Source organism: Rosa chinensis, chromosome 1 (genome assembly GCF_002994745.2).
Source record: "Rosa chinensis cultivar Old Blush chromosome 1, RchiOBHm-V2, whole genome shotgun sequence".
In the NCBI taxonomy this organism is placed as follows: domain Eukaryota; kingdom Viridiplantae; phylum Streptophyta; class Magnoliopsida; order Rosales; family Rosaceae; genus Rosa; species Rosa chinensis.
This window is the reverse complement of record NC_037088.1, coordinates 64,438,581-64,463,705: the sequence shown is the minus strand read 5'-3', so window position 1 is coordinate 64,463,705 and position 25,125 is coordinate 64,438,581. Positions and strand designations below refer to the sequence as shown.

The window sequence follows — 25,125 nt, the reverse complement described above, 5'->3', positions numbered from 1 at the left end:
ATCAATCATGAATAAGTCTTTTATAAGACAACAAATTGTAAATTAAATGACTACAGCGACATGGGAGCAACCACTTAAATGTCCATCGTATGGTGCTCTTTGATCTTGAAACCTTTGGTAGTTCTATCCAAGACCCAAAAAACGAAGAACAAACTAAGAGCTAGAGCATAAACCAGTTCTCCTAGCTCTAGAAACAACTGAAATATCATCCAAAATACGTCATGATTGATATTGTTCTTAGCCAAAGAATCACCGGTCATTTACATTCTCGAAATATATGTGAGCTCGACTCCGATTAGACATAAGTTTGATGCAACCAGTAAACAAAGAGCCAAGGGAACGAAGAGAAATGTCAAACTTCTGCATCAGTTAGATAATAATGATATTTAACTTTCAAGTTTAAGATGCTGTCACTTGAGGTCAATTTAAAACCCCAAACTTCAATAAATGAAAACACTTTTGTAACCGGAAAAAAAAAATTGAAAACACTTTGAGAGCTTCTTTAGTAGTTTTTCTTTTGGGTTTGCTCATAATTATATTAAGATAATCTCTATATTTTCACCTCTAATCTCTTCATTATCACTGCACTAATCATAATCCACATCCAACAGCCCATCACCATTTTCATGGCCGTGGGCCCCATGGTTCTCAATCCAGTTCATCATCACCCGCCCGGGCTCTCTCGCCCTATAAAGAATCTTCCTCCTCTCCAACACGACAAAGCAGTTGCCTTCATTTTTAGCCAAAACCAAACCCTCTCCAACTCTCCCTGCTCCTCCTCAAATTCCAGTTACGTCATTCCTTTTGGTGAATGCATAAATTCTCCCAACTGTTTCATCTTTTCTTTTCCTCACTTTAAAACCATAATCAACTTTCTCACTTATTCCCATTTAAGACCAAGATCGGCTTTCTTTCCCTAAACGCAATCTTCTGTCCCAGCTCAGATATCTCCCCCTATATCGATGCTGAAAGAGAGAGAGTTTATGTAAATGGTTACTGAAATGAAGACGACGATGACGAAGAGCGTGAATGCGGTGGTAGCAGTCACGTTGGCGCTGCTAACGTGCGCGCCTTGGTGCATTTACTCACAGCAGCCGCACCAGCTTATGGTGAACATGACCACCGTCCGAAATGCCCCCGCTCTCGGCGCTTGTAAGTTTGTTGGCTATCTGATGTAGAAAGCTATTCGAGTATAGGTTGTTTTCGTTGCGGGAAAGAAAGAAGAATTGTTGCATTTTGTCTGTTAACTTTTTTGGTTTTTGGCGGCGAATATTCGTATAGTTTGCTTGGATGGGAGTTTGCCTGCGTATCATATTCACAGAGGCTTCGGCGCCGGAGCAAGAAACTGGCTTTTACAGTTTGAGGTATATTATTCATTTTTAATTTTAATTTTTCAATCTATTTAACACGAAAAAGGGTAAGGCTGTTAGGAGACAAAAATACTCTCTTTTGTATCCATTCATGTCTGGCCACGTGTCTAGTTAAGTTGACAAATCATCAAATCATGACTCATTAGGTTTGGACTTGCAGTGGAAATAGGGAGATAAGTACGACGTCGTATTTATTGTTTTTATGCCTCGTGTCCTGTGCACGTTACAAGACAATTAGCAGTACAGTGGGCGGCAGTGCTGATCTGGGTGGCTCTTATTAGCGGAAACGGGAGTTTGTCGGGTTTTCTAGTTCATGTGACTTTTTAGCCCGATCTAGGAGCAATGTGCAGTCACATTCTGAAAACTTGGTGGGGGAAAAAAATAGTATGAAACTCATTCATGGAAACTGTACGCAATTTGATTTTAGTTTTCGATTGATTCTCTCCAGATAGTTTTAATCACACGATGATATTGAACAACATAAAAGTATGACTGAAATTTTGCGTAGTGACTCTTATCTAATCGTATCAATTTAGGTTTAGGTCATTATCTATTCTTGTTTATATATTTCATTTTTAGTTCCGTCGTCTTTTGTAAAACAAAAATTAATTCTCAAGTAAAAGAATATAGGACATTGTATTAGAATTTATGAAGTAGTTACAAAATCTCAGATCTCCATTTAATTTTTTTTTTTCACTTTTGCTATCATATCTAGTGGTTGGTTCAAACTTTCAAAAGATTCATTTTATCTATCTCAAGCTTTCCTTGGTTGGTGGGTGTTCACTTCTAGAATACGCAATGTCCTTTCATGGTCCAAAAGATCACTAACCAATTTCTGTTAAATCGGTTAGGTAAGTAGGTGTTCGGGTTTGGAATTTCGCATTCATGACTCATGATGAGGGCCTCAATCTAATCAATGTCCAACATTTGATTCACAGGGTGGAGGGTGGTGTAATGATATAGACTCTTGCTTGGAGAGGGCGAAAACAAGAAGAGGTTCTACACACCTTATGAGCAAGTGGGAGGTCTTTTCTGGGATTCTAAGTAATAATGCTTCTCTTAATCCAGGTACCGACTCCATGTTCTTCTTCCATTCAAGTGGTCAAGCTTAAACAGTAGCTCATTATCTAGTGGTCCATGTCACACTTCCACATGATACGTTAAGGACCTTAAGGCCTGGCTTCTATTATTGCTTTTCATTATTTCTGTCTAGTCTTGGCTTACAGCTAAGAAAGATTCCAGTTCTCTTACCATCAATCTTCATATAATTTTTACTGTTAAGAACAGAAGCCAGAGTGCCAGACTGTGTAGCCTAAAGGTCTTACTTTATTTATTTTTGATTTTTTCTTAAAGAATCTGTGCATGCCTCTTAAAAGTTAAAACCTCTATCATTGATACACAAAATATCCAAATACCAAATCCGCCCTCTATAAAACCTCTTCAAAGTAGAAGAAGTTCTTGGAAAGAGCAAAGAAAAAAATCTGTTCTTCTTCCATAAAGAATTCCTCCAATAATTTAGGATTGATGGAGGTATGAGAAAATTGCCTTGTAGCAAGATTTATCTTTCAAATAATGAATCTGGCCGTTTAGGATTGCATATAGAGAGCAATAGCTAGTTTTTTTTTTGTTTTTTTTTTAATTTTTTAATTTTTTTATTTTATACCAGAATACCATATACATAACATAAAAAATATACCAGAATACCAGATACATAACATAGAAATGTCAGCTACTGTATTTGACATAGGACCTTTATTTTCATCTCGTCATTGCTTAGGATTTGCGGTTTAGGTTTAGCTCGCAAACGCTTGAGCTTGACCCAAAACTCAAGAGCTAAACCCTAGACCAACACTCTAAAAAGTTATATCTTTTAGTAATCGATCAAGACGAAATTCTTAACATTGGTCACATGTCAAGCAATAATTAATCCGTGAAGTGTTTAACATAAACATTGAGTATACAAGACAATTTTCTCTTACTGTTAAGTAGATTAGTACTGAAGTTTTTTTTTTTTTTTTGAAAGGGGTTTGGAAGCCAGCCTAGCTGGGAGGCTCAGCCCCACGCCCGGTTCCATTTATTAAATTAATAGTATAATTTTGCATCGGTGGGACATAAAACCTGAACCCCAAGCTACAGTAGAACAGTTGCAATAATCCTCATAAAGAACATCCTGAATGGATTGCAGGTGTCTCATCTAACCATACATCATCAATGAAACCACTACTAGCAAGGTGAGCAAGCCTATCCGGTACACCATTTGCTTCACGGTAAATATGTCGAATTCTAACAGATTGAAAAGCAGTAATATACTCCCTACAATCATCTAAAACTCGACTTATCTAAGAGAAATTCTTCTCTCGACTATTGAGAGCATAAATCAGGATGGCAGAGTCGCTTTCAACATCTATGTCAGTCCAACCTTTGTGAATACCAAGAAGTAAGCCAGCCCTACACCTTAGTACTGAAGTTAATATATATATATAATAGATATATCTATTATATTTAGTTAGGCCTCATCAAAAAGCCCGCGGATCAAGTGGGCCGATGGAGGCCCGCCGGCCCGGAGGGCTTTTAGCCCGGCCCGTCAAAAAACCCGCAAAAGCCCGCCTTGGTGGGCCGAGGGCCGGCCCGCCTAAAGCCCGCAAAAACCCGGCCCGGCCCGTAGGCCCGGCCCTCCAAAGGCCCGCTAGGCCCGGCCCGTAAAAGCCCGCTAGGCCCGGCCCGTAAAAGCCGGTAAAATATTATATATATATATATATATATATTTGTAGTTATGTGTGTGTGTGTGTTTATAAATATATATATATATATACACACACACACATAGATATATATATTTGTGTGTGTTTATATATATATATATGTGTGTGTGTGTGTGTGTGTGTTTATATATATGTATATATATATATATTTATATGTGTGTGTTTATATATATGTATATATATATTTATATATGTGTGTGTGTTTATATATATAATATATATAGAGATATATATATGTGTGTGTGTGTGTGTTTATATATATGTATATATATATTTATATATATATTTATATATATATTTATATATATGTATATATATATTTATATATGTGTGTGTGTTTATATATATAATATATATATATAGAGATATATATATATATATATATGTGTGTGTGTGTGTGTGTGTGTTTATATAGAGATATATATATATATATATATATGTGTGTGTGTGTGTTTGTTTATATATATAATATATATATATAGAGATATATATATATATGTGTGTGTGTGTGTTTATATATATGTATATATATTTATATATGTGTGTGTTTTATATTATATATATATAATAATATATATAGATATATATATATATATATATGTGTGTGTGTGTGTGTGTGTGGAAGTTCTTATACTTCTATTATTCTATATAGAATATGTGAATATATATATATTCTACATATCGGTAATCGGTTGACCAATTAGATCGGGTTCAAAACTATGGTGAAATTGACTAAATTTTTAACCACACGCATAATTTATTGTAATAAACTCATCCAACGGTCGGTTTTTCCATTTTATTTGAATTAATATGGGTTGCTCTTTGGAGTGTATGATATATAAATATAGGTTTATAAGAGTAACTAAGTTTGACCTAGTTGATCGAATTCTAAACGATAACCAAATTAGCTGAATTTTCTACAACCACCATAAAACATTACAATCTCTCAATCGAGCGGTTGGTTTTTCTGAATTCATTTTCCACTTCATGGTTGCTTTAGAATGAACCTAAACAATTTAAATGCAATGTATATGTCATACAACTTTAGGAGTAAAATTGGTATATGCCAATGTGTTTGTAATTAAAATTAATTTTTTGTATCTTATGTCCAAGCACATTCATAGATGGGATATATACAAAGGTGATGTGAAAAAATAAGCACGTTTCGAGGTTGTCACGCCATTGGTCAACCAAGAAAACATATAAGTGACTACGGTTGATCAATTAGATCGGGTTCAAAACTATGGTGAAATTGACTAAATTTTTAACCACACGCATAATTTATTGTAATAAACTCATCCAACGGTCGGTTTTTCCATTTTCTTTGAATTGATATGGGTTGCTCTTTTGAGTGTATGATATATAAATATAGGTTTATAAGAGTAACTAAGTTTGACCTAGTTGATCGAATTCTAAACGATAACCAAATTAGCTGAATTTTCTACAACCACCATAAAACATTACAATCTCTCAATCGAGCGGTTGGTTTTTCTGAATTCATTTTCCACTTCATGGTTGCTTTAGAATGAACCTAAACAATTTAAATGCAATGTATATGTCATACAACTTTAGGAGTAAAATTGGTATACACCAATGTGTTTGTAATTAAAATTAATTTTTTGTATCTTATGTCCAAGCACATCCATAGATGGGATATATACAAACGTGATGTGAAAAAATAAGCACGTTTCGCGGTTGTCACGCCATCGGTCAACCAATAAAACATATAAGTGACTACGGTTGACCAATTAGATCGGGTTCTAAAATATGGTGAAATTGACTAAATTTTTAACCACACGCATAATTTATTGTAATAAACTCATCCAACGGTCGGTTTTTCCATTTTCTTTGAATTGATAGGGGTTGCTCTTTGGAGTGTATGATATATAAATATAGGTTTATAAGAGTAACTAAGTTTGACCTAGTTGATCGAATTCGAAACAATAACGAAATTGGCTAGATTTTCTACAATCACCATAAAACATTACAATCTCTCCATCGAGCGGTTGGTTTCTCTGAATTCATTTTCTACTTCATGGTTGCTTTAGAATGAACCTAAACAATTTAAATGCAATGTATAAGTCATACAACTAAAGGAATAAAATTGGTATACACCAATGTGTTTGTAATTAAAATTAATTTTTTTTATCTTATGTCCACGCACATCCATCGATGGAATATATACAAACGTGATGTGAAAAAATAAGCACGTTTCACGGTTGCCACGCCATCGGTCAACCAATAAAACATATAAGTGACTACGGTTGACCAATCCGATCGGATTCGAAAATATGGTGAAATTGGCTAAATTTTTTACCACACTCATAATTTATTGTAATAAACTCATCCAACGGTCGGTTTTTTCATTTTCTTTGAATTGATAGGGGTTGCTCTTTGGAGTGTATGATATATAAATATAGGTTTATAAAAAATTAGTGTCTTTAAAAATTTATTTATCAATAAATTAGTATCTATATATAAATATAGATTTTTTTTGGTACAATATAGTTATATAGATCTATTATCTTTGGTTGTATTTGATCATTATCCATTGAATTTCCAAAGCTTGATTAAAAAAAAAAAACTTGTGTCTTTAAATATTTATTTATAAATAAAGCCCGCAAGGCCCGGCCCAAAAAAGCCCGCAAGGCCAAGCCCGGCCCGGCCCGAAAAAGCCCGCAAGGCCCGCTTTATATGGACGGGCTTGGATCCTTTGATTTTTAATAAAGCCCGGCCCGGCCCGGCCCGCAATTATTTAAAAATATAACAAGGCCCGGCCCGGCCCGGCCCTGCCCGAGCCCGCTATGAATGGGCCGGGCCAGGCCCGGCCCGGCCCGTTGACGACCCCTATATTTAGTCATAACAGAAACACCTTTTGGGACCTGAATCTAGATTCTTAGCATTGACCCTAAAAAGGGTTAATTTAAACATATCCGGTTATGAATGTAGTCAATGAGAGTTATGTCCTCCACGTTCCTGGCGTTCTCTATTGTCCTTTTCACGTGATTAAAATCATAGTAATGTGTAGCTACAGACAACTTGTTTGATCTTTCCAGCCTTTTCCAGCTTTGCCATTTCCTCCTGTCTTTGATTCAGGACTGTTGTTTTTTCTGGTAAACGTAAAAATTCACCTGTGTCCAATGAGTTGGTCCGGTTGGAAGGTTTGGATCTACTTCAGCCTACAATTTACAGTAACTAAAAAGCTTATTCATTCTTTGTTAGGATCTGAATCTACTTCTGAGTTCTGACCCTAAAAGGCTTATTCATTTGAGCTTCCTCCGTCGAATACAAATAAGTTTGATAATGAATTTACCCCTTTATATGTTGTTGAATAAAGTGTTCAGATTTTGGGTTACCTCTGCATATAAATTTCACAAGCATGTTATAAAAGCTCTATGAGGAAATCATTCTAAAAAAAAGAAGCTCTATAAGGAAATCATAAACATAAGAAAATATACTGTCTTTGCACTGACATTATCTGAGTATATAACCAAGGGAAATTGTTCTGATTATAATCTTGATGGTGAACCAGATTTTTACAATTGGAACCGTGTGAAGATTCGATATTGTGATGGAGCTTCATTTGCCGGAGACGCAGTGTATAAGAATGGGGTACTAATTTGCTCTTAAACCAATGTTTCCTTCTAGATCTTTTACTGCCTTCTTAATTTTCAATGTTTTATAGCAATGTTGCCCCTAAATGACAATGGATATATCGGTAGAAATAACTGATCATTTCTTTGCATGTATGTGTGAATGCGCGTGTGAAATGAATGACAGACAACGTTGCTCTATTTCAGAGGGCAAAAGATTTGGGAAGCCATCATTCTTGATCTTCTGCCTAAAGGTTTAGGAAAGGCACGTAAGGTAAAGCCATCTCTAATTTGACTACGAATATATTGATCCTAATGCTGCCATTCAAATGCTGATTATTCCATCTCGTTTCTAGGCTTTGTTATCAGGTTGCTCTGCTGGGGGTTTAGCAGCATTTTTACATTGTGACGACTTCACTAAGTATGTACCAAGTAATGCCAGTGTAAAATGCTTGAGTGATGCTGGATTCTTTCTTGATGAGTAAGTTTGACTTTCACCAAGTACTTCCAAGTATTCAAAGTAAATAGCATTCTTGCATCTTGCACTTTTGAATGCCGCATAATGATCTTTGTCTTTCATTCATACAGAAGAGACATAGGTTTGAATCACACAATGAGGTCTTTCTATAAAGACCTTGTCTCTCTACAGGTACTCTTTTCTTTCGCAAGCAAGCGACGGAATTTGTCCTTGGTTGCGTATCTGCATTTTGCTCATAAATATGTACTCATATGTTAGAAATGCATGGCAGGGTGTAGAAAAGAATCTGGATAAGAACTGCACCGGATCCCTTCCTTTTCCTGAGTTGGTAATTCTTTTCTTTACAAACCAATTAACTACTGGGGTTCTAGTCTTGCAATCACATGGTTTTGACATTTGCCTTGGTTTGATGCAGTGTATTTTCCCACAGTATGCATTGAGATTCATCACACCGCCTTTTTTCATCTTGAACTCGGCTTATGATGTTTACCAGGTATAAATTCTCTCTGTCTTGTGGACTCTGAGGTTTCATAATATCCTTCTTGTTTAAGTACTAAAGCTTCATTTGTCCACAGTTCCATCATGGATTGGTGCCATCTTCAGCTGATCCACGCGGACACTGGAACCGTTGCAAACTGGATCCGGCAGCATGCAATCCTGCTCAGTTAGATGTATTGCAAGGTTGTTCTTCAATCCATGTGATTCTATTGGTAGTTTTTGCCCTCTTTGTGTAGCGTGGCTGAATCGTCTCTTTTTCTTTTCGATTGTCAGGTTTCAGGCGCGACATGCTTGTTGCTTTGGCATTGTTCTACAAGTACTCGGCAAGAGGGGGGATGTACATCAACTCATGCTTTGCTCACTGCCAAAGTGAGTCCCAGGACACATGGTTTGGGGTTGATTCTCCAAGAATACACAACAAGGTAAGTGAAATTGACTGTTACACATAACATAAACTTGCACACACTCCCAATAAGTAAAAACTTGATTCTGTTTTTGACAGACCATTGCAGAAGCTGTAGGTGACTGGTATTTTAGCAGAAGGATAACTAATAAGGAAGTTGACTGTGCATACCCTTGTGACACTACCTGCCATAACCTTATACCAGCAAACACAAGCTCAGGTAATTCCTTCATGAATTTAGAGACACACACACACACACACACACTTATATGTAGTTAGTTAACCATGTTAGTGGAGTACTTATTCCATTCATTGATCTGACTAGAAAAGATAGTTAGTGGAGTACTTATTCGATTCATTGATCTGACTAGAAAAGATAGTTAGTGGAGTACTTATTCGATTCATTGATCTGACTCCAAAAGATATATTGCAGGTCTTGTAGAAGATCTCAATTAAGAGAGAAGCTTTTTAATTGGCAGCTTTGCAAGGAAACGGCATGGTTAAAATTTTAATGAAAGATGAATAGAGAATACACATACAAGTGGATACATAGCTTATGCTAGAAAGAAGGAATACAAAAGCAAACATTTTGCACATCTACTCATCTAGTGCATATTTTTCTGTCAATTCAATTCATTAAATATAATTAGATCATTTTTGTTTGAAAGTACAATACAACAAATGAATGTTGTTATTTATTATTATTTTAATAATCAATTAATGAAATTTTTTTTAACAGATGATCAATTAAAGTTACAACACACAAATATCGTCACAATTCGACTATTTCATTGAAATTAAAAATATCTGAGACTCAAAAATAAGATCCCAATATTATGAAAGACATTCTTTCATTTTCTACCACCATTTGCCAAATAAGAGTGAACGTTACAAAATCCACGTTTGGACACAATGTCTCTCTTCCACTTGTCTCTTTGAATCATTCTTGGTAGATATTTCATTAGTTCGATTACTATTTTAAGCAATAATATTTTATCGTTAAGAAACAAAAATAGGAAGTCCCTTGTCCTATCGTTTGCAATCCATGCAAAAGGCCAAACACGTAATTTCACTACAACCGATAACACAGCCACCCCACACCACACCCAACCACGCCGTCCCATCTAACCTCTCACTCGGTACCAAAAAAACAAAAAAAACCCTCTCACCATGCGTCCCCAAACACCCGCACCCTCCCTCAGCTAATCACCCTCCTCGCCACCGCCGCGCCCCTCACTCCTAAAATTACCAAAACACCCTCCACTTAAATTCCCAACGCAATGCAAAACGCCGTCGTCTTATGCAAATTACCTTATTTGCCACCGTCACGTCTCCTCCCACTTCATTATCACCATCACTCGCTAATCATTAGACCCAAAAAACCGAGCAGAGAGAGACGAAGACCAAGAGAGACCGAGTGGAGTGATCGCAGTAGAACCAGTAGCGTTAGGATTAGGGCAATGCCTTGCTCTGCGATTAGCGGCGGCGGTAGCGACGGTAATGGTTCTCTGCGTAATTTCAAGCTCAACGAGTCCACGTTCTTAGCCTCGCTCATGCCGAAGAAGGAGATCGGCGCCGATCGATTCGTCGAGGCTCATCCGAATTACGACGGCCGCGGCGTCGTTATTGCTATCTTCGGTACTTCTTTCACTTCAATAACACTTTGATTTCTGTTTTTGGATGAAAATTTTGAAGAAAATAAAATGATGATGATCGTTGTAAGCTATTGTGTTTTCTTTTCATCCCTATCTGTTTGTTAAGAAAGGACTGTTATAAGAATCGGACGTGTTAGTTTTGAAATTGATTAGGAAAATTAGTAGTGAAGAAAATTGATTAGCCATGGAGTTAGTATTGTGATGAAATTGATTAGGAGGTGAAGTTAAGTAGTGATTAACTGTTGGATTTGTTTTCCGGTTGAGAAACTTAAGGTGTTGAACTGAAAACTGTGAATCAGATTCTGGAGTGGACCCGGCTGCTGCTGGATTACAGGTTACGTCAGATGGAAAGCCGAAAATTCTAGATGTTCTTGACTGGTAAGTGTGTACTAGTCTAGTTGAGCATGAAATTAGTGGTATTTTTAGAGCATTTGGTTTAGTCCGAACTCTGAATACTTCTATTTTTCAGCACTGGGAGTGGAGATGTTGATACTTCAAAGGTGGTGAAGGCTGATGAGAACGGTTGCATACCTGGAGCTTCAGGTGAATTTCTTATCATGTGTATATCTTCATCTATATGTATGTATGTTTCTCTCTCTATTATTACGAGAAGGTTTCCCACAATTTTCTCAAAGCTATTTAGCCTGTGTTTTAGCTTTTGATTGACCTTAAGAAAATTTGTAGGTCAGCTCTGTTTATAGAAAAAGTAATATCTACTTGCGTGCTAATTTATTATTATTTTTTTTTAAAGTGCCGTGTTTGGGCTTTAATGCAAAATTTTCATACAGGGGCATCTCTGCACGTCAACTCTTCATGGAAAAATCCTTCTGGTGAATGGCACGTGGGTTATAAGTTGGTTTACGAGCTATTTACTGACACATTGACTTCCCGCTTGAAGGTATATACAGTCCATAGGTTGTTATGTGTATTTTATTGTATGCATAGCCTCCCTTCAGATGATAATGAACAAATTTCTCTTCTCCCCTTATGTCTCATTGACAGAGAGAAAGAAGGAAAAAATGGGACGAACAAAACCAAGAGGAAATTGCTAAGGCTGTTAAGCATCTTCATGAATTTGACCAGGTTGTTGCATATGATACTTTTCTAGTTCTTGCATGCAGATGCATCTGATACTGAAACACAATGTATTCTTGACTCTATTCTGTGTTGTAAATTTTGATATTTGAGCATGGGTGCATAGTCAATGTTGAAATTTTAAAAACACTAAACTGATTGCATTGTTCAAATAAACTTGAAATTGCTTCCTTTTTGTAGTCCTGTCTTCCTCTTTTGCACATTATGCACTTTACTAATATGAGTGATGTAAGAGTATTTTATTCTCAATGGGGTCCATCTTGTTTTATTCAAGATTATTTTCTTCTCATGGGGCTTCAGCTTCTCATCGTATTCCTTTTATGTCTTCCTGTTCAAAATTAATTTTGTAGTTTTGTTCCTGTGTAGACGAGGGTATGAATCAACTGCTCATAGTCATCATTTGAAATTTATCTTTGAATACCACATAGAATTATCTGACATATTAAAGCATCCTCTCCATCTGACTAATTTATATAAAGTATATGCTCTCAAGCTTTCCTGCTGTGCAACTCCTAGACATTATTAACCTAGGTGCTCTTCCGTCGATATGTTTGAATTGTGATGGTCCTAACTGTGTACCTTTCTATGTTGCCGTATGCCCAGAAACACATTAGAGCGGAGGATGCTAACTTGAAAAGGGCTCAGGAGGACCTGCAAAACAGAGTTGATTACCTACAAAAGCAAGCTGATGTGAGTGCCAAGTATTTCTTTTTATTATTAAGTTTGTCCACAACTGTTAAAGGTAATGATCTTGCATTTTCTAGAGCTATGATGACAAAGGGCCTGTCATAGATGCTGTTGTATGGCATGATGGAGAAGTATGGAGGGTTGCCATTGACACACAGACTCTTGAGGATGACCCTGATTGTGGAAAACTCGCTGACTTTGTGCCCCTAACTAATTATAGGTATGCTTAACTTGGTTTCTAGTGGCAAAACATGAGAAGAGGATAATGATGGGACAAAGATGTGAGATGTACTTTTTGTATGTGGAGAACTTGAGGGTGTATGCTGAATGTTGATATTCTCTTCAATGTTGTAGTTGTCTTATTTAAAAACCTGCCTGTTATTCAAAAGCTGCCGCCCAAAGGCCTCCAAATGCTGTGTATAACTAAACCAAGGATAGATACTTTTCTCACTTGAATTTTAGCATTTGATGAGCATCTCCATAATTTCCCTCCCTGTGTGGTTATATAGTATTTACCATTACTTTTTGCTCAGATGAAAACCCCTCAGTTATGATGCTTTGAACCAAACAGTGTTTTTCTGGAAATTTCCTATTTGATTAGGTATACTTTGAATAAGTTATTCATATTTGGTGTTTTAGTTTCCTATGTGGTCGTCATGATGATCGGCTGATTTTATAAAATTTTCCTTGGTTTTATATAAACTCTGTACAGGATAGAACGAAAGTATGGCGTTTTCAGCAAATTGGATGCCTGTACGTTTGTTGTTAATGTGTATGATGAAGGGAAGATATTGAGTATTGTAACAGATTGCTCTCCCCATGGCACACATGTTGCTGGTATTGCTACTGCTTTCCATGCGAAGGTACTGTTAGGTAACTTTATTACTTTGCTGCACCTCAGTTGTAAGACAATATACTTATGATACTCGTTGTTGTTCTTAGGAGCCCATGTTGAATGGAGTTGCACCTGGAGCACAAGTTATATCTTGTAAAATTGGGGATGCACGCTTAGGTTCAATGGAGACAGGAACTGGGCTGACTCGAGCTTTGATTGCTGCTGTGGAGGTTCTTTGAAACTCAGTTTCTTTTTGATGAAATCTCTGTGATATGGACATACCAACGTGAGGGTATATATCAGTGTATTGATGGCCGTAATACTGTTTTTTGCAGCATAAATGTGATCTGATCAACATGAGCTATGGAGAACCAGCATTACTGCCAAACTATGGGCGCTTTGTTGACCTCGTTAATGAAGTATGATTTCTACATTATTAACTGTAGCTTTCATAGCTGTATTAATATCTTCTTTTATTTTATCTTTCATGCAATATGTTACACTCTCTTAATTGATGCTAAATTAGGCTGTGAACAAGCACCGTCTGGTATTTGTGAGTAGTGCCGGCAATAGTGGGCCGGCATTGAGCACTGTTGGGGCACCTGGTGGTACCACATCAAGCATTATAGGAGTTGGTGCATATGTATCTCCTGCAATGGCTGCTGGTGCTCATTGTGTAGTTGAAGCCCCCGGTGAAGGTCTTGAATACACTTGGTATATTAACTTTTATTAGTCACTTTTAAACATGAATTCCTCACTCGGCAAAGCCGGCTTACTTTAGGTTGCTCTACTGGTTTCATCACAAATTGATTCTTTCTGCAGGTCTAGCCGAGGACCAACTGCCGATGGAGATCTTGGTGTCTGTATTAGTGCTCCTGGTGCAGCTATTGCTCCTGTTCCTACGTGGACCCTCCAACGACGGATGCTCATGAATGGAACATCAATGGCATCCCCATCTGCTTGTGGTGGAATTGCACTACTCATAAGTGCATTGAAGGTACTTGTGTTATGCATAGTCTTGTTTATATCCCTTTTGACTATGTTAAATATGTATTTTGTTTGTGCAACTTTTTTAAGACTTTTTTTTTTGTAGGCTGAGGGTATTTCTGTGAGTCCATATAGTGTAAGGAAGGCTCTTGAAAATACATCTGTTCCAGTAGGCAGTTTGCCGGAAGATAAATTATCAACTGGGCAAGGACTGATGCAAGTTGACAAGTAAGACTTTTTGGATCCTCACCCTACTACTTCCTACTGTAGATTATGTGTGTAATTTTTGAGACACATCATGATTATTATTGGTTATCAGGGCACATGAATACCTAAAGCAGTCTCGGGATGTACCATCTGTCTGGTATCAGATAAAGATATACCAATCTGGTAAAACAAGTAAGTTTAGCTGCATTTCCTTCACTTTTGATTGACAGCACAACCTTGCCAGGATCCGACTAGCAGATTTCCCTAAAGATTAGCATGATAAGTCCTATTTATTTATTTACTTATTTATGTGAGGAGATCAATGTCCCCACAATCTTCTTTATGAAAGTTGTAAATCATAAAATATCTCCTGTCAAAAAACATTGAACATGTCAAACTCTTAGTAGATTTGGGAAAGGCCTTTGTGTTTGTTAGAATCAGTCTCTTATAGCCTATGGATCTTCTGTTTCCCTACGTAGGTTTCATTTTATTTTACTAGTTATTAGGCATTTGGTAATCATTCCATGTTCTAGATGTTCTTAATCTTAGGTTATGTTGGTGCACTGAACTTTGTTAAATGTGATGCATTTTGATGTCAGCTCCTACATCACGAGGTATTTACTTAAGGGAGGCTAGTGCTTGCCAACAATCTACCGAGGTGAATACACATTAAACTTTGTATTTAATGAGTAGCTGAATTTTCATATAAGATTTATAACCTATGTTATGTAGTTTAGTTACTCTCGGCTTAATATGTGTGATGCTATTTCAAAATTCTTTAAGCATATGGTCACACAATACTTCATATATTCATAGTATTGTGGTGACCTTCCTTTTATTACAAGGATCATAATTTTTTTATGTACTTCTTCTTAGATAAGTTTGGCAGCATTTTTTTCAGTCCTATTTTTCAATTGCTACTATATCTAAAGTAGTGTTGTTAACAGTGGACAGTGCAAGTTGAACCAAAATTTCATGAGGGTGCGAGTAATTTAGAAGAATTGGTTCCTTTTGAGGAGTGTATTGAGTTATATTCCACTGACAACGCAGTTGTGAGAGCTCCTGAGTTTCTCCTTCTTACTCATAATGGCCGTAGCTTCAAGTTAGTTAGCTCTACTTCTATTCGCTTTTATTTTACTTTTTATTATTTATTTTAATACATTACACATATATAGTCAAGTTATACTGGTCACTTGTTTTTAGGCCATTCTTTTTATGATTCGTTTTTCTTCATCTATTAAACTGACAAACTTGTTATTATGTTGTTGCATGCATGGATCTAAGCTCTTTGCATGTCGTCATACTCTTGTATGTGGTTGGTATAAGTGTTTTTTGGTTTGGCGATATGTCTGGGTGTTCCTTGTTTTTGAAAATGACTTGGCCAATTACTTTTGAGAAAAGTTCCTGCACCTGAGCTAATTACCAGGGAACTGAGCTTCATTTTCATAAAATTTTTGGAAATATGTACGTGACACTTGTGCATGCATATGGAATGGAGCAAGAAGGTTTGGTTTCGCATAAGCATCTTCTATTACTCTTGTTGTTCCTGCCTTGAGATTTTGAACGCTTCTGACTTGTTAGATTCTCTACTTTTACGAGCTTTACATTTTATACCTTTTTGGCTTTTGTATCTGTGGCTAACTTGTGTTACCTTATTGCGAATATTAATTTACATGTTTTCTTTCCCTTCTTTTCAGCATAGTTGTAAATCCTACCAACCTTAGTGAAGGTCTGCACTATTATGAACTATATGGTATTGATTGCAAAGCACCTTGGCGCGGCCCTCTTTTCAGAATCCCAATTACTATAACAAAGCCAATCACTGTCATAAGTCGACCTCCACTATATTCATTTTCGAAATTGTCTTTTTTGCCAGGTATGCACACCTTTAATTCCCTCTCTTCTCTGTTTCTTGTTACCAATAGTTGACTTGTGTTTTGAACTGGGCCAATTGGCTGACGTTTGTCATATGGTACTGGTGTCCGAAATTTATCTCTTCTCCTGATGGTGCAACGCTACTCTTGTAGGCCACATAGAAAGGAGATTTATTGAAGTACCTCTTGGTGCCACATGGGTTGAAGCAACCATGCAAACATCAGGATTTGATACAACACGAAGATTTTTTGTTGACTCTGTTCAGGTAAAGCATGCGGTTCAACTTATATCAGATTGTGTAAGCCTGCTTATTCTTTTTTTTGGTTAAAAAGCCTGCTTCTGACATGCTTGCAATGCACAGCTTTGTCCCTTACAAAGACCTCGTAAGTGGGAGAGTGTTGTAACATTCTCTTCGCCTGCTGCCAAAAGCTTTTCATTTCCTGTTGTGGGTGGTCAGACAATGGAATTAGCTATAGCTCAGTTTTGGTCAAGTGGCATAGGAAGCAACGAAACAACTTGTGTGGATTTTGAGGTATTCTGTTTATATCTAGACTTAAGATATCTAATATACAGATACCTTTAATCTTACTTTCCACTATTTCTTAGCTGCTTACATTCACTGAAGATCCATGATTTTTCTTGTGGTCAACTTTCTGTACTTGTCTATTTAGTACCAGTTTGATTGGCCAAAGTTCACTAGTATGGTATTTCATTTTCTACTGTATTGTTGAAAATATTGTTGATTCTCATATTATTTGAGGAGCTGTACTTGACCAAATATATTTCATTTCAATTCTAAAACTGGTGGTAATATTATCTTACATATCCTTTGGTAAATATATCTCAGACATCTTTCTTTGGCAATCTTTTTTCCTCTACATTTTTGTAAGGTCCAAATCTGAGACACATGCAAACAATTTAATTTAATTTATTGCCATTGATGTGATGTGATGTCTGTAGATTGTTTGAAAATGAAGTTTTGGAATCTTGGAATTCTATGTAAAATTAACTTGATTGGAGAGCCTTACATGTGGTTTGTAAACATTTTTAGATTGTGTTTCATGGGATTAATGTTAATAAAGAGGAACTAGTGCTTGATGGAAGTGAGGCACCAGTAAGAATTGAAGCTGAAGCTCTACTAGCATCCGAGAAACTTGCACCTGCTGCTACTCTAAGCAAGGTGAAGTCCCCCCCCCCCCTAACACACACAAAAGCATATGACGGCGGCTATGTATGTTTTTCTCTTATCTTCTTGGTATATTTGTGTTCTAACATGGTATCTTTTCCCTTTTGATTTCAACTTGCAGATCAGAATTCCATATCGACCAGTTGCTGCTGAACTTTGTTCTCTTCCAACAGATCGTGACAAACTACCCTCAGAAAAACGTATTTTGGCGCTGACATTAACGTGAGTTATGGACTAATATTTATAAATTGGCTACATTTTATGTTTTATAGTTGTAGACCCTTACTTCTTCTGGTTCCTCAGTTACAAGTTCAAATTGGAAGATGGAGCTGAAGTAAAACCTCAAGTTCCATTACTTAACAATCGCATATATGATACTAAATTTGAGTCTCAGTTTTATATGATCTCTGATGCAAACAAGGTACCTCTGAATTTTATTTTATTTTTATTTAATTTTAAATTGTTTGATATTAGCGAGTTGGGGATGTAGTTGTTCATCCCAAATATTAATTGGTGGCTCTAAATGTATACCTCAACTGTTCTGTATACTTTCTGCACTATTACAATGCTTTGGAAGTTGTTGAAAATATTTTTTCCATATCATGTCTTACCTTCTTCACTTTCCAATAACAGCGTGTATATGCAACGGGTGAAGCTTATCCAAGCTCTTCAAAACTGCCCAAAGGCGAATACACTTTACAGCTATATCTTAGGTATGGTTCATTTCAAGAACCCACATGTTCCATATTCCATTATTTCCTTGCTGCAAGTTGAGACTTGTTGTTGCTACTAAGATTTAGAATTCAGTTTTCTTATTAAATTTACAAAAGCTATTTCTCTAAATACTAAATGACACAACTTGGTTATGAAATTACCTTAATGACTGTAACCACTATGTTTGTTTGCCAGCATACATGTTAGAACTATTCATTGGAAGTTGCAATAATGACAACTAAATGCTCTATCGCATAGCAGAAATTTCTGCTATTCCAACTTCATGTAACTTAACATGTTTCAACCTCAGGCACGAAAACATGCAATATCTGGAAAAATTGAAGCAGCTGGTTTTGTTCATTGAAAGAAAATTGGAAGAGAAGGTAGAGTATCAGTCTTAGAGTAATTGATTATATATCTGAATAGATCTTCGCCTTGATAGTTCGAGACCTGATTTTATATTAGATTGGAATAAATGATGCAGTTTTCTCATTGTCCTTGTATAGATCTAATACTCGTTCCCTTGAATAACACCAGTTTGAATCAATGTCTAATCTTCAGAAGCTGTATTATGCAATCAAATCTCTATTTTGACTTATTAGAACCTGGTATCTTTCTAACCAGGATGTAATGCGTTTGAGTTTTTTCTCTCAACCGGATGGCCCTGTGATGGGAAATGGTGCTTATAAGTCCTCAGTTTTAGTTCCAGGGTACGCAGCCTAATAATGTGTTTCTATGCTTTTATAAAGCCATTGTGTGGTACTTATCTAACTTAAATGAATTTTGGGTAGGAAAAAAGAAGCAATCTATTTGGGCCCACCATCCAAAGACAAGCTCCTAAAGGTACTGTAATGTACTGTACAAACGTTTTTGTTTTAAATTTTATTTTATTTATTTTGATGCTAGTGCTGAAAGTGTTTAACAATTACACTTACAAAAATTTTGCAGTTTTCTCCGCAAGGATCTGTTTTGCTTGGAGCTATCTCCTATGGGAAGCTATCATATGCTGAAAAAGGACAAGGGAAAGATCCACAAAAGAACCCGGTGTCTTATCAGATTTCTTATATTGTGCCACCGAATAAGGTAATTAGCCAAAACAATGAATGAAATTTAGATATATCACTGCTGTTAATTTGACCTATAAAAATGTGTGTATATAATAGTTTTTATTTCAATACTTGTACAGATGGATGAAGACAAAGGAAAAGGTTCTTCTGCTTCCACCAAAGCTGTTTCTGAACGTTTAGAAGAAGAGGTATGTAACGCACATAAAATAATACTTTTTCATCCTGATGAATGCACCATACTTTTATGAGGGCCATAGTTCCTAAACTGTGCAAGTTCTGATTTTGAAATAAAGTCAACAACATTTTACGCATCTCCATCTGTCTGTAACACTTTTTTGTAGATTTGTTATTAAATCACTCTGACTTGCCTGAGTGACCGATACAGGGATTGCTATTTTAGCAGTAGGTCGCCCTTGTTTATGCTTATTTTATATTGTCACCTAAACATGTGGCTATCGGATGTGTCTGTCATAGTGGATCCAGTTACACGATTCTATTTGTGTTGGTAATACATAGTGGTGAGACTATTATTGCCATGTCAGAATGGTAGGGTTGAAAACCACAATATATGCGGCACTTGTTCTAGAGCTCAACACCTACAGATTCAGCTACACTTAGTTCTGGCTTTTCAAATTAGGTTGCAGATTACCTCATCAAGTCCTCATATTATTCTAGGCTGGCAATTTTATTATCAAACCTCATGCTACTTATCACTTTTGATTTTTATGTTTGTAGATCTTATATATGAGGTACCAATACTTACTGTTAGTAATTTGTGTCAGGTTCGAGATGCGAAGATTAAAGTTCTTACAAGCCTCAAACATGACGATGAAGAAGAACGCTCAGAGTGGAACAAATTATCTACCTCTCTTAAGGTTAGAGCTCATAGTGTCAATTGGTCATGGTATATATTAGATGATATAGAAGGCTTCTGTGATGAGAAATTGACTGTTTTGGGTTTTTAGCTAACATGAAAGATAAACGTGATTAAAGTGATTTTCATGTATTGTAGACATGGTAGGTTTATTTCAAGCTGCATCAGAAAATGAGTTTGGTACCTCATATTTCACTCCACTTGTGCACTATGGTTTTACAGTTTTACTTCATTCAACATGGAATGTGGTGCTTTGACTGCAATGCTTCAACTGTCCAATATTACACGTGCACCACACTCATTTGAGCTTCTACTTTATTTATTTATTTATTTAATTTTTTTTTTTTGTGGAACTACACGTTCTTAGCCTAATTGAGCATTGGATATTTACGCCTCTGTAAACTAGGGACTGTGGGATTGCCATTTATGCTTCAAGTTGGCATTGCATGTTTGAGTCACCAATTGTATGTGATGTATCATGTATGTTTGTCTTTGCAGTCTGAATACCCAAAACACACCCCATTGCTTGCAAAGATTTTGGAAGGTTTGCTTTCTCGAAACAGTGTCGAGGACAAAATCTGTCATGACAAAGAGGTAATTTAGTACAACTGCATGATCAAGAATGATATTCTGCACAATACTCGGTGCACCATAAGGATAATGTTTAAAATTAATCTTTCATTTATTGTGTTTTTGGATAAGAGAGGAACTTTAAGTTTTTCAAAAACTTCAGTTTAAAAAAGAACAGTTAAATAGAAAGTATACTCGTCTACAAGTCCTCATCAATAAATAAAATAGCCGTGAGCAGTTCAGAATTATTTTTTAATGGGCCACAACTAGGTATTTGGGTTCTGCAAGTGTTTGGAGTGGGTTTCTCAAAAGGTCTATCCAAGTCAAATTATAACAGGTTAATGCATATAAACAGAAATTCTACTTTAGGTCTCTAAAGTTTCTGACAGGGTTTGATTCAAACATAACGTAACCATTATTGTCACAGGGTATTACATTATATGTTTTAACGATGAAAACAATCTTTTTAATAGATTATGGACAATTGGATCTCATCATGCATAATAACCTTTGTATTCATTACTTTGTCAGTTTGTCAACAATATGATGGTCTAGTTACTTGTACCATTATGTGCATGTAGTAGGTTTATAGAAGAATTCCCTACCTTGAAAGATGGTTAATATGTGATCTGATAGTAGTGCAAGTGTTGCTTTGCAGGTTATTGATGCAGCAAATGAGGTTGTTGATAGTATTGACAGAGATGAGCTAGCAAAATTTTTTTCACTTAGAACTGATCCCGAAGATGAGGAGGCAGAGGTGTGTAGTTGTCAACTTATTCTTCTTATTTTCTCACTCTTAAATCCTTATGATCTTATATCTGAAATTACTTTGGAGGATTAACAACTATTATAACCCTTTTCCTTTGAATTTATTCTCCAGATTATCATAACTAGTATTAATTCTTTTTGTTAGAAAAATAAAAAGAAGATGGAGACCACTCGTGATCAGTTAGCAGAGGCATTGTACCAAAAAGGACTAGCACTGGCAGATATTTTGTCTTTACAGGTTGGAATAGTTTTATATTTTAGTTTCATATTTTGGTACTAGTATAAGAAATTTGAAAAGCATCTGCACTTTTAACAAATTGTGTACTAGTATAAGAAAAACATGTGAAAGTTACATGCCTGATTTGTTTTTCTGAAGTTCGGGTTTGATCGTTGTACAGAATTTGTAACAAATTAAACTTGTTAAGGGTAAAAAAAAAGGTTCATTGATATCCTCCCCCATTTTGGTACTCTTAACAATACATACTTTATTTTTATTTTTTAACAATTAATGGGCACTGCTGCTGTCACCATGATTGCTGCAGGGGGATAAGCCTTCGGCGTCGGAAGTAACTGAAGGTTCAAAAGAGGCAGACAAGACTGCTGACTCTGGACCAGGCTCTGGTGGCCTGCTTGATCGCTTTGAAGACACTTTTAAAGAACTTCAAAAATGGGTCGAAGTGAAATCCTCTAAATACGGAATCCTTTCAGTAACACGTGAGAAACATCATGGAAGGCTTGGAACAGCACTCAAGGTATTTTCTATTTGAAATATAAAGTGATCTTTCATTGTCAGTTGCAGTTTTGAAGTCTGTATTGATGATTTAATTCTTTCATCTATTTGATCTCCTTCGAGCACAGGTCTTGAATGACATAATTCAAGAGAATACGGAGCCTCCGAAGAAGAAGCTTTACGAAGAAAAGCTGTCTCTGCTTGAAGAGATCGGGTGGCAGCACTTGGTGACATATGAGAGACAATGGATGCATGTGCGCTTTCCACCAAGTTTACCTCTGTTTTAGGATTTGCTTAATTTTTTTAAGATGTTCAAATATATTTTATTCCAAAACAAAAAAAAAATAATGAATCAGAATGCATCAGAATTGACAGAATATGGTGCTTTGGCCCTGCTTACTAGATGGCTTCAAGGATAGCTCCCAGATTCGTATGATTTTCATTTCTGTGGCCCTCTCTCTCTTTTTATATTGCATCATTTTCAGTCCACATTTTTTGTGATCCATCATTTTTCAATCCGGCACTCATTTAATTCATTTCACATGTTAAAGCTGTTTAGAATCTCCGTTTCATTTTTGAGAGATGGTATACCGTTGGGTTGTTCTTTGCCCTGTTATGAGGTTCTTACATCCATCAACTAAATGATAAATGCTTGAAGTCTTCGTATCCAGTGGCGGATCCTGGATACAAAATTAGGGTGGGCTAATTTATATATTATATGTGTGCACTTATATATTGTATATCATATTATTATAACTTTAGGTTGGGCTACAGTTCAGACAACCTACTACATAGATACGAACATGGACGTATCGAGGCTTCCATTTTGTAATTTCTGGATTGTCCGATGATGAATAGACGGGTAGTACTATCGGTTTAGGCCCAGTTTGGGATTGATTCCTGAGCTGCTTCTGCTTTGGGGCCTGGAGTATAGAGTGTTTGGTAAAATTTTCTAAAGCTGTTTTTGGTCCAAATAGCTTCTTCCTATACTTGATTTTGAGTTCGTAGCTTTTGGAGCTGCTTTGGGGAAAAACACGGAGCAACAGTAGATCATTAATGAAATATGACTCAATCTTTGATCTGCAAGTTCACTCTCCTCCTCCCCTCTTCGCCGTCAAAAATACATCAAAACAAATCGGGAGAAAGGATATCTTTGTGATGTCTAGATAAACTGTGCCTAAATGACTCGTCGTTGGCGGTTTTTCTGGGCAGCATCTCCAAGAACTGAACTTGTTGTGCTGCTCCTTGATGTTGTATCAAGTCCTTGCTTCCATTGGAGAGACTTGCCCCAATCTCAGGTGTTTTCTTTTTCTTTTTCTTTTCTAGATTTTTTAATTTTATATTCGTGCTCATGTAATTGGTATTGTTTTTTGACTTGGGTTTGTGATTTAGCCATTATTGAAGTTTCTGCCTTGCTTTATTTGGGATATGAAGCATATAGATTTTGTATTTTAGTTTCTTGTAAGAATGCGACATAAAGTGCAGAGTGATTGCTATATAGTTTGTATTGTTCATTGGCTTTGTGTTGTACAACAATGTTCGTGTTGGCTGGGTGATGTAGCAATTGTTAGATCTATAGAAAGAAAATTGAAGAGAATATAAGAAGGGAAACAGGACATTGGGTGGGTGTGTAGCAATTGTTAGATCTACAGAAAGAAAATTGAAGAGTTAACAGGCCATTGGGTGAGCGACGTAGCAATTGTATGTCGACTCATATTTGTGCATGGCTTGAGAATGGTATTGCTTGTGTTGAAAATGATCAAGTTAGTCATTGGGATCAAGTTAGTCACAAGTAGCCCTGGGTTGAAAATGATAATTAATCAGAGGTAGTTAAGCACTTAAGCTGAGCTTATCATATTTGTGTATGCTGCGAGGCTAGGAGATATGGGCAATGCAAGTAGATTCTTGGGCACATTGACATGCAGTAAGAAGCAAAGACTTTAATTTTGGTTTGTATTGTCTTCTGCCTTATGATTTCTTACCAGGTTTTGTATGATGGAAAATGGAACAAGAAGATGGTGCTATATTGATTCATATGTCAAGAGTCAATAATATAGCAATCTATGGATTGTTCATGCCATAAATATCTGAACCATGTCTTTCTCACTTGTAGTCTGGTCTTACTGGAGAGTCACTTTTAGTGACCAAAAATCCTGGTTATGCCGTTTACTCAGGATTAACATGCAAACAAGGAACCACTGCAAGTGGCCTAGTGGTTATTGTCTAGTTGGGTGTGCTCCCCAACCTAGGTTCGAATCCCGAAGCTGTCAAAGTGGCCAGGCACTGTGCTGCAATGCACAGTTGGAGCATTTCACATGCGCCGAAGGGGTTTATCTTGGGCCTAGGAAGCCTTTGGGCTCCCCTTGACAAAGTCAAAAAAAAAAAAAAAAAAAAACATGCAAACAAGGAGAAATTGAAGCAGTTGTTATTGCAACAAGAGATTTTGTTGTCTAAGTAACTTCCAACAAGATTCCAGACTTTGTATAGAAGAAGATTGATATTATCAAAAGTTCCATGCGTTGTATATAGTATTCTCATCCTATGAAGGATATTTGTAATGTGATATAACACATGCTGCATCAATCCTTGCACCTTTCCTTTTTGGAGATGTAACTATGGTTCCAATGTACTATATGTCATGATGTGATCAATCATTGTATTATAATTTAGTTTAAGATATGCCATGACTTGTTATATATATCAAAAAAGTATAGGATTCTTTTTGGGGCTTTGATTATTATCATATTTCATTCTTTTTGAATTTTTATTAG

At 36.3% G+C, this 25,125-nt stretch overlaps 2 protein-coding genes across 4 annotated transcripts; both read left to right on the top strand.

The window, feature by feature from the left end:
- The first annotated feature begins 697 nt into the window (after nucleotides 1-697).
- Nucleotides 698-9,704, top strand: LOC112173893 (pectin acetylesterase 9). The gene is made up of 13 exons (XM_024311584.2): nucleotides 698-1,152; nucleotides 1,282-1,364; nucleotides 2,309-2,438; nucleotides 7,665-7,744; nucleotides 7,913-7,999; nucleotides 8,082-8,206; nucleotides 8,314-8,374; nucleotides 8,475-8,531; nucleotides 8,619-8,696; nucleotides 8,779-8,884; nucleotides 8,975-9,123; nucleotides 9,204-9,324; nucleotides 9,538-9,704. The coding sequence occupies exons 1-13, from the start codon at nucleotides 990-992 to the stop codon at nucleotides 9,558-9,560; spliced, it is 1,263 nt and encodes a 420-aa protein (XP_024167352.1). The 5' UTR covers nucleotides 698-989; the 3' UTR covers nucleotides 9,561-9,704.
- Nucleotides 9,705-10,289: 585 nt separating this feature from the next.
- Nucleotides 10,290-22,845, top strand: LOC112178396 (tripeptidyl-peptidase 2). Of its 3 annotated transcripts, XM_024316570.2 has the most exons (34): nucleotides 10,294-10,742; nucleotides 11,059-11,137; nucleotides 11,229-11,302; nucleotides 11,548-11,657; nucleotides 11,762-11,842; nucleotides 12,458-12,544; nucleotides 12,619-12,761; nucleotides 13,254-13,404; nucleotides 13,484-13,606; nucleotides 13,712-13,795; nucleotides 13,903-14,090; nucleotides 14,199-14,373; nucleotides 14,470-14,591; nucleotides 14,683-14,762; nucleotides 15,170-15,228; nucleotides 15,518-15,672; nucleotides 16,268-16,446; nucleotides 16,598-16,710; nucleotides 16,807-16,977; nucleotides 17,497-17,625; nucleotides 17,753-17,853; nucleotides 17,935-18,052; nucleotides 18,265-18,344; nucleotides 18,656-18,728; nucleotides 18,970-19,055; nucleotides 19,137-19,188; nucleotides 19,294-19,428; nucleotides 19,532-19,600; nucleotides 20,195-20,287; nucleotides 20,785-20,880; nucleotides 21,515-21,613; nucleotides 21,770-21,862; nucleotides 22,167-22,376; nucleotides 22,483-22,845. In XM_024316570.2, exons 1-34 carry the CDS (start codon nucleotides 10,385-10,387, stop codon nucleotides 22,639-22,641), a joined length of 4,125 nt encoding a protein of 1,374 aa, XP_024172338.1. In that variant the 5' UTR covers nucleotides 10,294-10,384; the 3' UTR covers nucleotides 22,642-22,845. The 3 variants fall into 3 exon arrangements, with proteins under 3 accessions (XP_024172379.1, XP_024172338.1, XP_040368331.1); XM_024316611.2 differs by lacking the exons at nucleotides 22,167-22,376; nucleotides 22,483-22,845 and having other exon boundaries at nucleotides 10,290-10,742; nucleotides 21,737-21,784; XM_040512397.1 differs by lacking the exons at nucleotides 10,294-10,742; nucleotides 11,059-11,137; nucleotides 11,229-11,302 and adding an exon at nucleotides 11,322-11,342 and having other exon boundaries at nucleotides 11,511-11,657; nucleotides 22,483-22,641.
- Nucleotides 22,846-25,125: the final 2,280 nt, after the last annotated feature.